Source organism: Phyllostomus hastatus, unplaced genomic scaffold (genome assembly GCF_019186645.2).
Source record: "Phyllostomus hastatus isolate PE091 unplaced genomic scaffold, TTU_PhHast_1.1 phas_scaffold_78, whole genome shotgun sequence".
In the NCBI taxonomy this organism is placed as follows: domain Eukaryota; kingdom Metazoa; phylum Chordata; class Mammalia; order Chiroptera; family Phyllostomidae; genus Phyllostomus; species Phyllostomus hastatus.
The window spans coordinates 15843610-15857827 of record NW_025334041.1 but is presented as its reverse complement, the minus strand read 5'-3'; the positions used below and the strand labels follow the sequence as shown (position 1 = coordinate 15857827).

General features: G+C 41.5%; 1 protein-coding gene across 2 annotated transcripts in view; it reads left to right on the top strand.

Annotated features, from left to right (window-relative positions):
- DNAH11 (dynein axonemal heavy chain 11) overlaps positions 1–14218 on the top strand; it is a 254392-nt gene that overhangs the window by 141937 nt on the left and 98237 nt on the right. For both annotated transcript variants that reach the window (XM_045827575.1, XM_045827574.1), the window contains 3 exons: positions 421–583; positions 1485–1608; positions 2032–2180. In XM_045827575.1, the coding sequence (XP_045683531.1) occupies positions 421–583; positions 1485–1608; positions 2032–2180 (436 nt within the window). The remainder of the gene's footprint in view (positions 1–420; positions 584–1484; positions 1609–2031; positions 2181–14218) is intronic.

Below are 14218 nucleotides of genomic sequence, written 5' to 3'. Positions count from 1 at the left end.
GTGTGTTAGGCAAACATTGCAAGGGCGGATGCAGGGAGCATCTCTGATGGAGAAACAGAGGAACAGGAACGAAAGGTTTAAAATAAAAATTGGAATTTAGCGTTCAAATATTTACCTAAAAAAATCAGCCAGTCCTGGCTGGGTGGCTCAGGTGGTTGAGTGTTGTCTTGTACACCAAAAGGTTGTGGGTTCTATCCCTGGTCAGGGCACAAACCTAGGTTGTGGGTTTGATCCCTAGTCAGGACTCATTCAAGAGTCAGCCAATTGATGTTTCTCTCTCACTTCGATGTTTCTCTCTCTCTCTCTCTTGCCTCCCTTTCTCTCTAGAATCAATCCTCAGGTGAGGACTTTAAAAAAATAAAAATAGAACAGCCATAGTCCCAGGTTTCACGCTGCCGTGGGTGCACTTTCTCTCACCAGGTGTCGCATCAGCCGAATCCTCCGGACCCCTCAGGGCTATGCCCTGCTGATCGGAGTGGGCGGCAGCGGCAAGCAGAGCTTGTCCCGGCTGGCAGCCCACATCTGCGGCCTGGACGTCTTCCAGACCACTCTGACCCAAGGCTTCGGGATCCAAGAACTTCGGGTGAGTGAGAGCGATGGGCCCCCCTCCTCTCGCCGGGAGAAGGAAGCATAAGTGGAGGTGCCCATGTCAGCTCTGACTCCCAGATTTGGCCAAGGCCTCCCCAACCGTGGGAGGAAGGGAAAGCTCTTTAGAGGATTTAATTACCTTTGGTTGTCTCTCTTTCGAGGTTGTATTAGTCATAGTAAATTTCTATACATGTTTATAGGTATTAAAGCCTATAGACCCAGCTCAGAAAACATTGTATTAAGTACTTGCTTCCTTTGCATTGACCACACCTGACAGTCAACACTCTTCATGTTCCTGTATGATGGAGAAGAAATGCCATCTTTACAAGTGCAAATAGATTCCTTCCACTCTGGATAAGGTTATGACCATAAAATGCACTGGAGAGACATTCAAGAAACACATGTTTTTAACACGAGCCATACTTACAAAATAGTACTTAGAGTTTGTGGCAAACGCTGTTTTACCCACCCCACCCCCAAAAGCCCATGCTTTCAGTATTACTGAGCAAAACTAAATACATAGCCAACAAAAAGTGTTTTCAATGAAATAGTCGTCAAAGTGAGCAGAAACTTCCTTTCGCGGCGTTGCTTGACGAAGGCGTCCCCCGAATCGTTTCCGCTCCAGCGGAAGGGCGCCGGTCAGCAGCAGCCTGTCTTCACCCCTTTGCCCCATTACACCACAGACACGACCCTCGTCCACCAGAAACGGAGGTGATGTCCTGCCGTGTGCCCCCGTGACAGGGTCCCGGGGAGGAAAGAACAGGTCAGCAGACGGAGCGGACTCCGGGCGGCACTCACGTGACAGTCACTCAGCTCTCCCCTGTCCTCACGCGTGTCCTCCCGACGTCGCATCAGCATTTTAACAAAACATGAGTGATGGCTCCCTTTCCTCGCAGGGAGATCTTGCCAATCTGTACATCAGAGCCGGAGCCAAGAACATGCCCACTGTGTTCCTGCTGACAGATGCCCAGGTTCTAGATGAGAGCTTCCTCGTGCTGATTAATGACTTGCTGGCATCAGGTGATTAAACCAACGCACTTCTTGAAAGATCTCCCCCAGTGACAAATTATCTGTAGTCTCGGTGAACTTTAAAGAGAGACAATTTGTCTTCGAGATGTTTGCTGGGGCAGTCTTTGGGGAGAAACCTATAAACCTACCTAATTTGAGGTGTGTTGCTTTTTTGGTGTGCTTACAGATGTGAGGCACCTTGTAGGGACCTTCGATGGAGTAGATGTTATTTCTACGTGGACCAGTTTAGTGTGTCACGTGTCTTGTAAATGCGGGGGGAAAAAAAAGAAGAAAAGAAAAATGGCATTTCTGACTTCAAAGTCTTCCTTTGTTATTTAAGCTGACCTTTGTACTGTAAAGCATTTCAAGCATTAACAACTCACATCTAAAATTTGAACTGTGACGGTCTTTCGGTAATGCTACTCCTTCCTTCAGGGGCAGGCGACATCCCAGATCTCTTCAGCGATGAAGATGTGGACAAGATTATTTCTGGAATTCGTAATGAAGTGCGTGCTCTGGGCCTGGTGGACTCCAGAGAAAACTGTTGGCAATTCTTTCTGGCCAGGGTGCGACGACAGCTGAAAGTAAGGAGCATTCCCCTTTTTCTGTGTGTTGTTTAAAGCCTGCTGTGGGAAGTCTGACATGGTTCTGTTTTGGGATGTATATCATGAGTTTGAATTTCGGACATTCGTTTTGTGAAGACATCCAGTCATTCACTGTGAAAGGACGTGCATTTCTACATGCCCAGGTGTGGAGTTCTAGGAGATAAAAGCCCTCGCCAATAATGGTAGTTCAGGACCAATGTAAACAGTGCCATGGGGTTACAGAGGAGCTCAGCGTCCTCCAGGAAGGAAACAATGTGTCCGGTGTCGAGTGTGAATTGTAATGCACTGGGAAGGGGTGGGGTGGGGAAGAACGTTGAGGGAGAGGAAATAGCGTTCATATAAGAGTGAGGGTGGACTGCACAGTACACATTAGGAGAAACCCAAGGCAGCTCCAGGTGACTGGAACACAGAGTTCCTGTTGGAGAACTCGGTGGATCCGGCTGGGAAAGGGAACTGGAGTGAGGGAGGGGCGCTGCACATCGTTACGGGAGCAATAGGAGAGGGTTGAACTAAGGACGTGAATTGTGTCGGGCACGCAACTTAGGTGTGTTGCTCAGATGATCTGAGGCTTAACCCCAGGTTCTCCCCCACAGCCTGCTCTATGCCCCAGTGTAGCTTATAGACACACAATAGAACCAATAACATCAGCAGTAAAGATCAAGTATTATAACAAAACAAGAAACGCCTCCCAATTGAAAGCAGGAAGCCAATTTAAGGAAAATTCAGGCTTCCGAGTATAAAAATGGCTAGCAGCCTAGAAAAGTTACCGCTTTGCTACTTTTAGTATTGCCCACCTGTTAAGTTAGTGAAAGGTTCCAGGCTGTGACAGAGCCTGGGGTGCACAGGAAAGGGGACAAGGCAGTGACATTGGCCAGGAATACCTCTGCTTGAGGGTACAGAGTAATTGTAAGGTTCCCTTCCACCCTGCTGTGTCAAGTGCCACGTTAATCCTACTGAGCAATTGTGGGCAGAGGTTACAAGAGCAGAATTTACGGTTTAGTTGCCCAAAGAGTTTTCCCCCACCAAAAATGTGACTAAGAATATCTTTGCCAGGTTGTAACAAGGCCCGGGATTTCTCCCTGTTCCATTGTGGTATATTTGGATCAAATTTTCCTCATGACATGGAAAAACAAGTACAGTAACAGCATTTGAGATAGCAATGGTATACATCTCAGACTGTCGAAGTCTGACCCTCAGAGCAACATAAGCAGCATCACCTAGAAACTTTTTAAACGTGCAGATTCTCCAGCCCCTCCCCTCAGGGCCTCTCAAAAAGGAAACTCCGAGTGGACCCAGCAACTTTTGTTTGAATAAGGCCTCCGGGCAGATCTGAGGCTTGCTGACATTTTGAGAACCCTCGTTAAAAATGAAATTAACATGAGGATTCTTTACATGTATCTTTTATACAAAACTTTGCTTGCTTCTGCAGAATAAGTTTTTAGAAGGGGAATTGCTAGATTCAAAACCTACAGCTTGTAGTGATTTTAAAATATGCTTGCCAGTTCTTTGACACCCTTCTTTTTTTTTTAAGGATTTTTATTTATTTATTTTTAGGCAGAGAGGAAGGGAAGGAGAAAGAGAGGGAGGGGAGTATCGATGTATGAGAGATACATCAATCAGTTGCCTCCCACATGTCCCCAGCCACTCGAGACCCAGCATGTGCCCCCACTGGGAATTGAACCAGCAACCTTTCGGTTCACAGACCAGCACTCAATCCACCGAGCCACACCAGCTGGGGCTCCTTGATGCTTTTCTTACTCACACATGGGGTCTGGGCCCTTCTCGTTGAGTCTGGATGGATTTATGATGGCTTCAGCTAATAGGGTGCAGTACAGCAGAGTAATGCTGAGTAACTTCTGAGGTTATGTTATAAAAGGCCAGCTTTTCCATCGAATTGCATGTGGTTTTGTCTATGAGTTCTATGTACCTCAACTAGTCTTATGTGTCTCATGTAACTGCTATTCTACCATTTTCCTTTTCAATGTATATATGCTACACGTTTGTTTGTTTATAACTTTAAAGTTTTAAAAAGCATTGCTTTCGGTTTTTTGCTTAATCCCTTCACCTTTTCACCCAACCCTGCAACTCTCCTCCCCTCTGACAGTTGTCAGGCTGTTTTCCATCTATTAGTCTATTTCTATTTTGTTTCAAAGCTTTAAAAAGTTTTTATGTTAGATCAGTATTTTATTTAATGGGTCTGAGGGTTTCCTATAAATTTAGGAGAGTGCTTTTCTCTCCAAGATTATAAAACTCTTCACTAGAAGCAGTTGGAACTCAAGTGGGTGAAAAATAAGAGAGCATCTAAGAACAGTTCTTGAAAGCCGCCCTCTTGGCTGAGTCCAGACTCACTGTGACCCCCTCACAGACGGGTGCCTGCCTGCCTCTCTCCTGGCCACGCTCAGCTCATCCGGGGGCTTCCTGCCTGTGGCCTCAGGGTGAATGCAGTGGGTTCTGCACTCCAGCCAGGAAGAAGACTTGGGGCTTTTTGTATCAGGAAACTAAAGCTTCCCCCGAGCCCCCCCACCTGATGTCTTACGGGCCATCAATATGTCACATGCCACCTCTACCCACCAGGCAGTCTGGAGCAGTGACTGTGTGATAAAGAGTCAGCCGAGAAGTTTCAGTTTATTTTTCCCCAAAAAAGATATCTTTTCATCTCGCCACTAAGCATTTCTTCCTTACGGATCTGAAGTACCATTATTATTTATCACACGCCAAATAGCCATATTATTTGGGTCTCTTTCTAGATCCTCTGTTCTCTGTTCTTGCTACATCCCTCTGCTATTGATCCCGGCCTGGTATTATGTAAATTATTCAAGTTTTATTATACTTTTTTATATCTAATATCTAATTGCTCTTTCTTTGTCTGTTTTTTTTTGTTGTTCTCACATGTTTATGTGAGAATCATTTTGAGAATCATTACAGAATCATTTTGTCTAATTCTAAACATGCCACATTTTAATTTTTATTGAAATCATGCTGAATGCTAACTTTGTATTAGGGAGAATTTAATCTTTACAATATAAAATCTTTTCGTGCTTTTATAGAAGGAATATTTTTTTCTGTAAGGCTTTTTTGATGGTGGATTGTTTGTGTACAGGAAGGGTATTGATTTTTTATTTATAACTCACTACCTTACTGCTGCTCTGATAGATTCTCTAGGTTGGTTGATACCACACAGCCCTCAGGTCGTATTTTGCCTTTCCCAATAGTTTATCTGCTCTTATCCCTCATTGCACTGGTAAACCTACAGAAGAATGTTACATAATTAATGGCAATAGTGAGAATTTCGGTTTTTACATTAATGAAGATGTTTCTAATGTTTCACTGTTCTGTCTCACGCTGGCTTTTGCCTCAGGATGTATGTCTTGTCAAGGAAGTCTCTACGATTAAATTCCTTTCGGCATCTATGGAGATAACTCTGTGGTTTTTCTCCTTGAAGCTACTAATTGTCAGGCAGTTCAGAGTGACATACAGAAATTTTACGTGTTGATGTGGTTAAGCCCTCAGCCCTCTCCTGCACGGGTTCCCTTTGCCCTGTGCTTCGGCGGGCTCGCCAGAACCGACATCAGTTTTCTGTCCATCTCTATTCATGTCGGGTCTTCTTCCTGGTCTCATTTTTTAGTATTTACTTCAGTACCAGCTAGAGTTTATTCTGGAGTTAGACGTGGGTCACCCCCACCCCACATTGTTGTAGGATTACTAATGAAATAAAATAATCTATCTCTTTCCTACTGAGTAGGAGGGCTTTTGGAGGGGTTTTTTGTTGTTGTTGTTTGCTTTGTAATGCTAAGGAGGAACGGGATATCTCCCGCAAATAGTCCTGACCCTTCCTGACCTTGTCACTTGGTTGCATCATGAGAAAGGTTAGTGGTCAGCACCTTACCCTGAGGGCAAAATAACATGGCAGAAAAATTGGTCACTTTTTGGCTAGAAAAATGACAGCTTCTTTTAAATAAGTATAAATATAAATATAAATCTTACTGCTTCTCATATATATATTAATATAATATATATAATTCCAATCCTTGGAATTTTTAAAAGAACTCTGGATTTTTTCTGTTTTATATATTGTGAAATTCTCGGAATTTCTGATGAACTGCTATTTCCTCTGCGTCTGTTCCGAGCTGGGCAACATGGGAAGCGGAATGTGTTGCAAGGCTTGGTGAGCACACCTGTCAGGTCAAGCTAAATGATGTGAAGTTGCCACCCCATTACCCACGCTCACCACCCAAAGCCAGTCCCCATTTGGAATGCAGAGGCAATGAGCACCTGTTGGCATGCAAACTGTGACCTGTGCATCCCGCAGGGCCATTCCCGTTAATGGTGATCAGACGTGTGTCCTTGGATGGCCTGGGACAAACCAATGAAGAAATGCCAAGTGCCTTCTCTCCTTCACATTTGTGTATGTGTCTTTTCTTACGTAATTTTTATCCTACAAATGTACTTCCATCTTCTCTCCTGCTGACTTTAGTTAACCCTGAGACTTTTCTTTCTTGCCTTCCTCCTTGCCATCTGATGTCATGGGGGGAAGGACGCTTGATGAATGTAGCAGCCCCTGATTCTTTCCCAAGATTTCGGGTAGCTGTCTGTCTTGTGATCTATCCATCTCTCTATTTAGGGGTGTGTGTGTGCATGTGTGTCTGCCTGCCTGCCTATCTGTCCGTCTGTCTCAGAGATTTATTTCTGATCATGTAAGAAGTATATGTTTATTGTAGAGAATTAAAAAATTTGGGACCCTATGAAGAGAATAAGAACTGTACCGGTAATATTGCCTAAAGACAACTACTGAAAACACGTTGCTATCTTTCCTTCCAGTTTGCTGTGTGTATACATAGACATACAAAGTACACATTCAGAACTAAAATTTTTTTCAGGTCTCTCACTGTTTTCTTTACCTCTCTCTCTGCCTTTTTGGTTAGAGGGCTCCCACACAAAAAAAAAAATCAAATGATTCCAAGAATTTGGTGTATAGAATGAACTATTTAGCTCAAATGTACTTTATTCGAAGAAACTATTGACATGAAATCTTTATCCATTTATACCCTTTGCCAAATTTCATACCGGTTTGTTATTTTTTATTTGTAAGAGTGCTTTATAATATTTATATGCTCATAATGTCCTTGTCTGTTTCACATGCTGTGGTTCACTATAATTCTAGCTTCATTTATAATGACCTGTGTTACATTTACATGTATAAAAATTTATCTGATTTTTTTTCCTCTATGGCTTTTCCTCTATGTCTTAAAGCTTTTTAAGGAGGTATTTCCCTGCTCCATCATTGTGAAAATATTATCTTGAATTTTCTTTAAGTTAATTGATATTATTTTTAATGTTTAGCCCTGGATTGTTATATACCATATAAGGTAGATTTTCTATTTCTTCCCCAAATTATTTCAACACCAGTTATTATATAATCTTTCCTTTCACCACCAATTTGAAATGCTACCTCTCTCATATATTGAATGCCTAAACATGTGGCATTGTATTTTTGGACTCTCCAATATGTTCCATAAATCTGTTTATCTGTGCTTGCTTAAACACCACATTGCTTTGTTTATTGTAGCTTTACAGTATGTTCTGGAGTCTCATAGAACAATATTTTTTTCCTTTTCTACATTAAAATTTTTGTTTTACTTTTTCACTTATAGTTGACATAAATATTATATTACTTTCAGGTGTACAACACAATAGTTAGACATTTATGTGCTTTACAAAGTGATCATTCCAATAAGTCTAGTACCCATCTGACACCATACATAGTTATTACCATATTATTGACTATACCACTTTGCTGTACTTTACATCAAAACAAAAATCAAAACAAACAAAACAAAACAAAAACTGTGACATTTTTGTTTTGTTTGGCAAATACCCCTAGGAGTTTATTATTTATTTATTTCCCTTTTTCTTTTCTTTTTTCTTTTTTTAAAGATTTTATTTATTTACTTTCAGAGAGGGAAGGGAGAGAGAAAGAGAGAGAGAGAGAAACATCAATGTGCAGTTGCTGGGGGCTGTGGCCCACAACCCAGGCATGTGCCCTGACTGGGAATTGAACCTGTGATGCTTTGGTTCACAGCCCACACTCAATCCACTGAGCTACACCAGCCAGGCTTTTCTTTTTAATTAAAAATTTTTTTCACTTGCAGTTCACATTAAGTATTACTTTATGTTAGTTTCAGGTGTACAGCATAGTGGATAGAAAATCATGTACTTTATAAAATGTTCCCCCAATGTTTCAAGCACCCATGTGTCACATACATAGTTGTCACAATGCCATTGACTATATTCCCTGTGCTGACTATTCTGTAACCACCAATGTGAACTTCTCAATCCCTTCACATTTTTACCCAGCCCCTCCATGACACCCTCCCCTCTGGCAACCACCAGTCTCTTCTCTGTATCCATGAGTCTATTTCTGTTTTGTTTGTTCATTTATATTCTTTACAGTCCACACCCCATGACTGTTTTTTATCACTGAATGTATACATCTTAAACCCTTCACCATTTTCACCCATCCTTCCAACCCTCCTCCCGTCTGGCAACCATCGGTTTATTTTCTCTATGTTTGTTTCTGTTTTGTTTGTCCATTTATTTTGTTCTTTAGAGTTCACACATAAGTGAAATCATACAGTATTTGTCTTTCTCTGCCTGACTTATTTCAGTTAGCATAATACCCTCCAAGTTTATCCATGTTGTCCTAAATGGCAAGATTCCATTCTTTTTTATGGCTGAGTAGTATTCCTTTGCATATACATACCACATCTTTAGCCACTTGTCTACTGATGGATACTTGGGTTACTTCCATATTTTGGCTATTGAAATAAAGCAGTGAACATAGGGGTGCATGTATCTTTTTGAATGAATGTTTTGTATTTCTTTGGATAAATACCCCGAAATGGCATTGCTAAAACTATGGTAGTTCTATTTTTAAATTTTTCCATACTTTTTCTACAGTGGTTACACCAATTTACAATTCCATTAACAGTGCACAAGGTTCCCGTTTCTTCACATCCTCACCAACACTTGTGTGTTGATGTATTCATGATAGCCATTCTGACAGGAGTTTTATGGTTTCAAGCCTTATGTTTAAGTCTTTGATTTATTTTGAGTTTATTCTTATATGTGGTGTAAGAAAGTGACCCAGATCCATTTGTGATTCTTTTACATGTATTTGTCCGGTTTTCCCTACATCATTTATCAAAGAGATTGTCTTTACCCCATTGAATACTCTTGCCTACTTTGTCGAGTATTAATTGACCATGTAGACGTGGGTTTATTTCTGGGCTCTCTATTCTGTTCCACTGATATGTATTTGTTTTTATGTCAGTGCCATGCTGATTTGATTGCTATAATTCTGTATTAGCTTCTACTTTTCCAGATGAACTGTGGAATGAGATTAACACTTAAAAAAATCCAATGAGAATGTATAGACTAATTTGGGGATGTTGTGGATACATTTACAATATTGAGTGTTTCCATTCATTCACCTACACTGTTTTATTTAAGATTTATTCCCAGAGAGTGTAAGTTCTTTCTCACTGTTCTCTTTTTCCAAATGTCCTTTGATATTTATACCCTTTTTCATTCCTCACAAATTTTAGAATCACTTTGTCAAGTTCAACTAATCCTGTTTGGAATTATTAGAATTGCATAAAATTTGTTAATGTGGGGAAAATTAACATCTTTATAATAATTGATCTCCAGGAATGTGGCACAGCTTTTCATTTAGTCAAAATGTCTTTATTGGCCTTCAGTAAAACAGCTAGCTATCTTTATATGTTTTACACAGTTCTCATTAACTACTTTTCTCATTATTTTATATTAGTTTTTGCTCTTGCCAAATTTTCTAACTGATCACGGTGGGTGTATAAGAAAGCCAGTGGAGGGAGGGACAGAGGCTGCTGGCTTGTTATTCTACCAGCCAGTGTGGTGAATGCTTGTCAATTCCAGCAGGTTTTGAATTTTGTTCTTCCGGGTTGCCTGAGTAGGCAGTGACATCGTCTTTTGAATCTTCACTCTTTTCACTAATGATTACCTCTTTTTTGTGTTTTATGACAGCCATAACTTTCAGAACACTATTTAAAACTTTTAAGCAATAATTGTAGCATCTTTCTTTTATTTATTTTTTTTATTTTAATGGGAATGCCTTTAGCTTTTCATCATTAAGCATTGGATGAAATCTTGGGCTTAAGGTATTTTTAATATTTTTAGGACTAGCTGTTCTATTGTATGGTGTGGGTTCTTATCCCATAGATGAATCCCTTTATCTTCTTCCTTCATCTGGGCCTAGCATGGGTTTCTCTAATTCTTTTTCTTCTAACCTTTCGAGAGTGTGAAGCAGGTTTTTACCATTTTCTTCAGATTCTTCCATGAAATTAACTTTAGTGGAACTATCTTCCATTCAGTCTGCTGGTTGTTTTTTTTGTTTGTTTCCCTCGGTGTTAGAGTATTTTTCTCTCAGGCCCCATTTAGGCTTTTCTTCTCCTTCTCCTCTCCTCCTTCTCCTTCTTCCTCTTCTTCTTCAGACAAAGCAGCTCACCTCCAGAGTCTGACGACAGACAGTACGAGGGATTTGCCCTTGGCTCCTGCCGCCCCACGTCCGGAGAGCCTGACAGCGTGGGCGGAGACGCGGAGCCACACGCATAGCTAAGCAGCAGACCAGCACGAAAGCGCACAGCATAAGCCAAAAGACTTAGCACTCGTGCAGGTCATTTCCACGGTATACCTTTGACGTATGAAAAGCTCAAATGTTCAGCTGTTCAGTAGAACATCGGGTGTCCCAAAACCTTACCCTTACGTGATCGTAAAGTCAGTCTCTTCTGATCCACATCCGATGGACCGGCAGAGCACTGGCCTCCTGTCCTTCATGTGGGTGGCCTTGTAGGATGGCTGCAGCATCTGGAGATGCCTTCCTCTCTCCCCCCTGCCCCTCTCGCTGACGCTGATGGGAAGCAGCGTGCCAAAGGCTAGATCGGCCTGGGCCATTCCAGGCTCCATCCGGCTCTCCCCTGCCCGCGACAGTGTTTTCCTTGTCAGGACCGCACCTCTATGAACGCAGTGCCCCAGCTCCCGCCCTCACGCTTTCAGATGTTATTTGACATAAGCAGAATGAAAAGAACTTTCAAGAGAGACAACAGGTGTGACCTTGTATTCCGTAACTGAGGGTCACTCTCTTTGAAATTTCATAAAACAACAAAACCTCAAATTAATTGGAATGTAGAAATCAATGTTTTATTTTCTTAGAACTGTTTTTTTAAGTTGCTGCTTATTCATTCATCTATCCATTTGGCATTCGATAAATATTTATTGAGTGCCTATTGTGTGCTGGGTGCTGGGAATATTATAGGGAGCTAGAGCCGGCACCTGCCCACCTGGTGCCCACCTCACTGTTGGCAAGACAAGCATCACCCCCCAAGCTGCACAAACAAGTATGAAAATGCAGCTAAACGTGTGAGAGATACAGGGAATATAAGATAACAGAAGGCAGGACAATAGGGGTTTTATTGAGGGAAAACTGGTTAGGAGGTATCTCAAAGAATGAGCAGAAGTCATCTCCCTGACTTTATATGATAAAAGAGAAATTTAACACCAGAAATGAAGGGTTTAGTCCCAGAAGAAATGATGCCCTTTATATTGAAATTGCATTTTGAAAAGCGTGTTCATGTTCTTCACCCTTGGCTTGCATTTGGATATGGGTTTGCAAGGAGGGCGCTGGGTCTTCCTGTTCCACCTATGTGTGTGTGCGGAGTGGACACACAGTGTCCTCTTGGGTAGATAACCAGGCATCTGCTTTTCTGTGAAAAATGTTTTTAAAAAACCCAAACAACAAAACACTGTGGAGCCGCACACCGGCCTGGAAAGCAGCGTGTGGGTAGAGCAGACCCTGACGACAAGCAGGGCGGCTGAGATTAGGGACTGGAGCCATCACACACGTGGGGAAACGCAGTGGGGAATGGGGAGTGGGGACTATAACTCCTGTTGTCTTTACCCTCAGGTGCAGATTCGCTCTTTGCTACATTCTGGGATTCCACATACAATTTCTTCATGAATTGAGGTTTTTTTTTTCTTAAAGCAAACAAGATAACTAAAGTTCCCCAATGTAAAATATTATCTCTTGAAATAATGCCTACTGGCAAGTATTCACAAGTAAAAGGTCATGGGAATGATTTTATTGTTTGCTACCTAAAAATATATGTATAGAAATATATACGCTTTTTATTGAAAGTATATATATTTAAGGTGCTGTTGAATCTCATACAAATAATCGAAATTAAAAAGTTATTAGATGGACGATGATACAGAAAAACATAAAGAGGATAACTGGGGAATATTTTCTATGCTAAACCTCCACTCCTATGAGCATTCTCCAGTAAGATTCAGATCTTATCATTCTTGAAAATGCTGAGGCTTTTGAGGATAAATGCAAGTGTAAGTTAGAGATAGAAGCTTCTGATGTAAATATGTGGGAGGGTTACTTCTAGCTGAGAATAAACTATATCAACTGGAAAAAACTACAGAGTGACGGTAGCAATTCAGATTTCCATTACCAGAGGAAATGGACTGAGTCCCGTTAGTGATATACAGACAAATATGTACTTACGATGGGGTCTTATGTAAAAGAAATGGCAATGAATTACAAAGCACAGTGAAAAGTGGGTTACTGCAAATGAGTCATAACACCTGTGTAGGGGATAAAAGGGAGTAGAAAATTCTATGGTATGGATTCCAAAAGCAAGTTTCTGACATCCAAATGTTAGAGCTGTAGGAAATACATAGATGGTGATTTCAGGGTTGGCTTTTTACTGGTGAGAATTTACTTTTAGAGCACAGCTGTCTGAGACATTTTTAACTTTATTTTCTTAACTGACTTTTCTTTCTAATCCACTGCCGGAAAGTAACTTAAGCCAATTTGGTCATTTGCAATTGCCAAGAACTGTTTGGGAGGAGTGCATTTGTGACTTTCTGTACTTTGAGGCCAGCGGCGCCTGGCGCCTGTTCGGGCTGGCAGGCTCTCCTTCCCAGGTCTCCCGGCTCAAGGGCTGCTTCAAAAAAAAGGGGGTCTCGGACTGAACCCTGCTCCTCCTCCAGGGTATGTGGCGCCCGTTTAGTTACAACAAGTCTAAAGGTCTTGGAACCTGCTCCAGTAGTAGCTTGTTGCAACCCCCACTCTGTTCTTTTAGGGAACTAACCGGCCCTCATTGGAAAGTCTCTTTAGGAAAGACACGGCGATGTTCTCAGTAGGATTCCCCTGTCCTTCCCACTGGAATCACATAAAAAGATAGAATCTTTCTGTGAGCTGTTTGCCATAGGACTGGCAAAAGCCCAGAGTCTACAGAGACAGAGGTATGATTCTGGGATACCTCAGTGTGCAGATGTTCCTATTTTGTTCACGCAGTGGAGAGGTTTGAGTACAGTATTTCTGTTTTCTCCGGATATCTTGAACACTATTCATTTCATCAGTGAAAAGCTATGTCAATACCCATGATATCAGAGCTATGCTCAGCAAAGGAGACCGTCAACAAAATGAAAAGGCAGCCTATGGGATGGAAGAAAATATTTTCAAACCACATATTCAAGAAGGGGTTAAAATCCAAAATATACAAGGAACATATACAAGGAATTTAATAGAAAAAAATCAGATAACGTAATTAAAAATAGGAAGCCCTGGCTGGCGTAGCTCAGTGGATTGAGTGCGGGCTGGGAACCAAAGTGTCCCAGGTTCGATTCCCAGCCAGGGTACATTCCTGGGTTGCAGGCCATAACCCCCAGCAACCGCACATTGATGTTTCTCTCTCTCTCTCTCTCCCTCTCCCTCCCTTCCCTCCCTAAAAATAAATAAATAAAAAAATCTTAAAAAAAAAATAGGGAAAGAACCTGAACACACATTTTTTTCAAAGAAGACATACAAGTGGGCAACAGATAACATGAAAATTTCCTTAACATCACTGACCTGGGAAATGCCAATCAAAACCACAATGAGATATCACCTGAGATATCAGCCTTTCAGAAAGGCT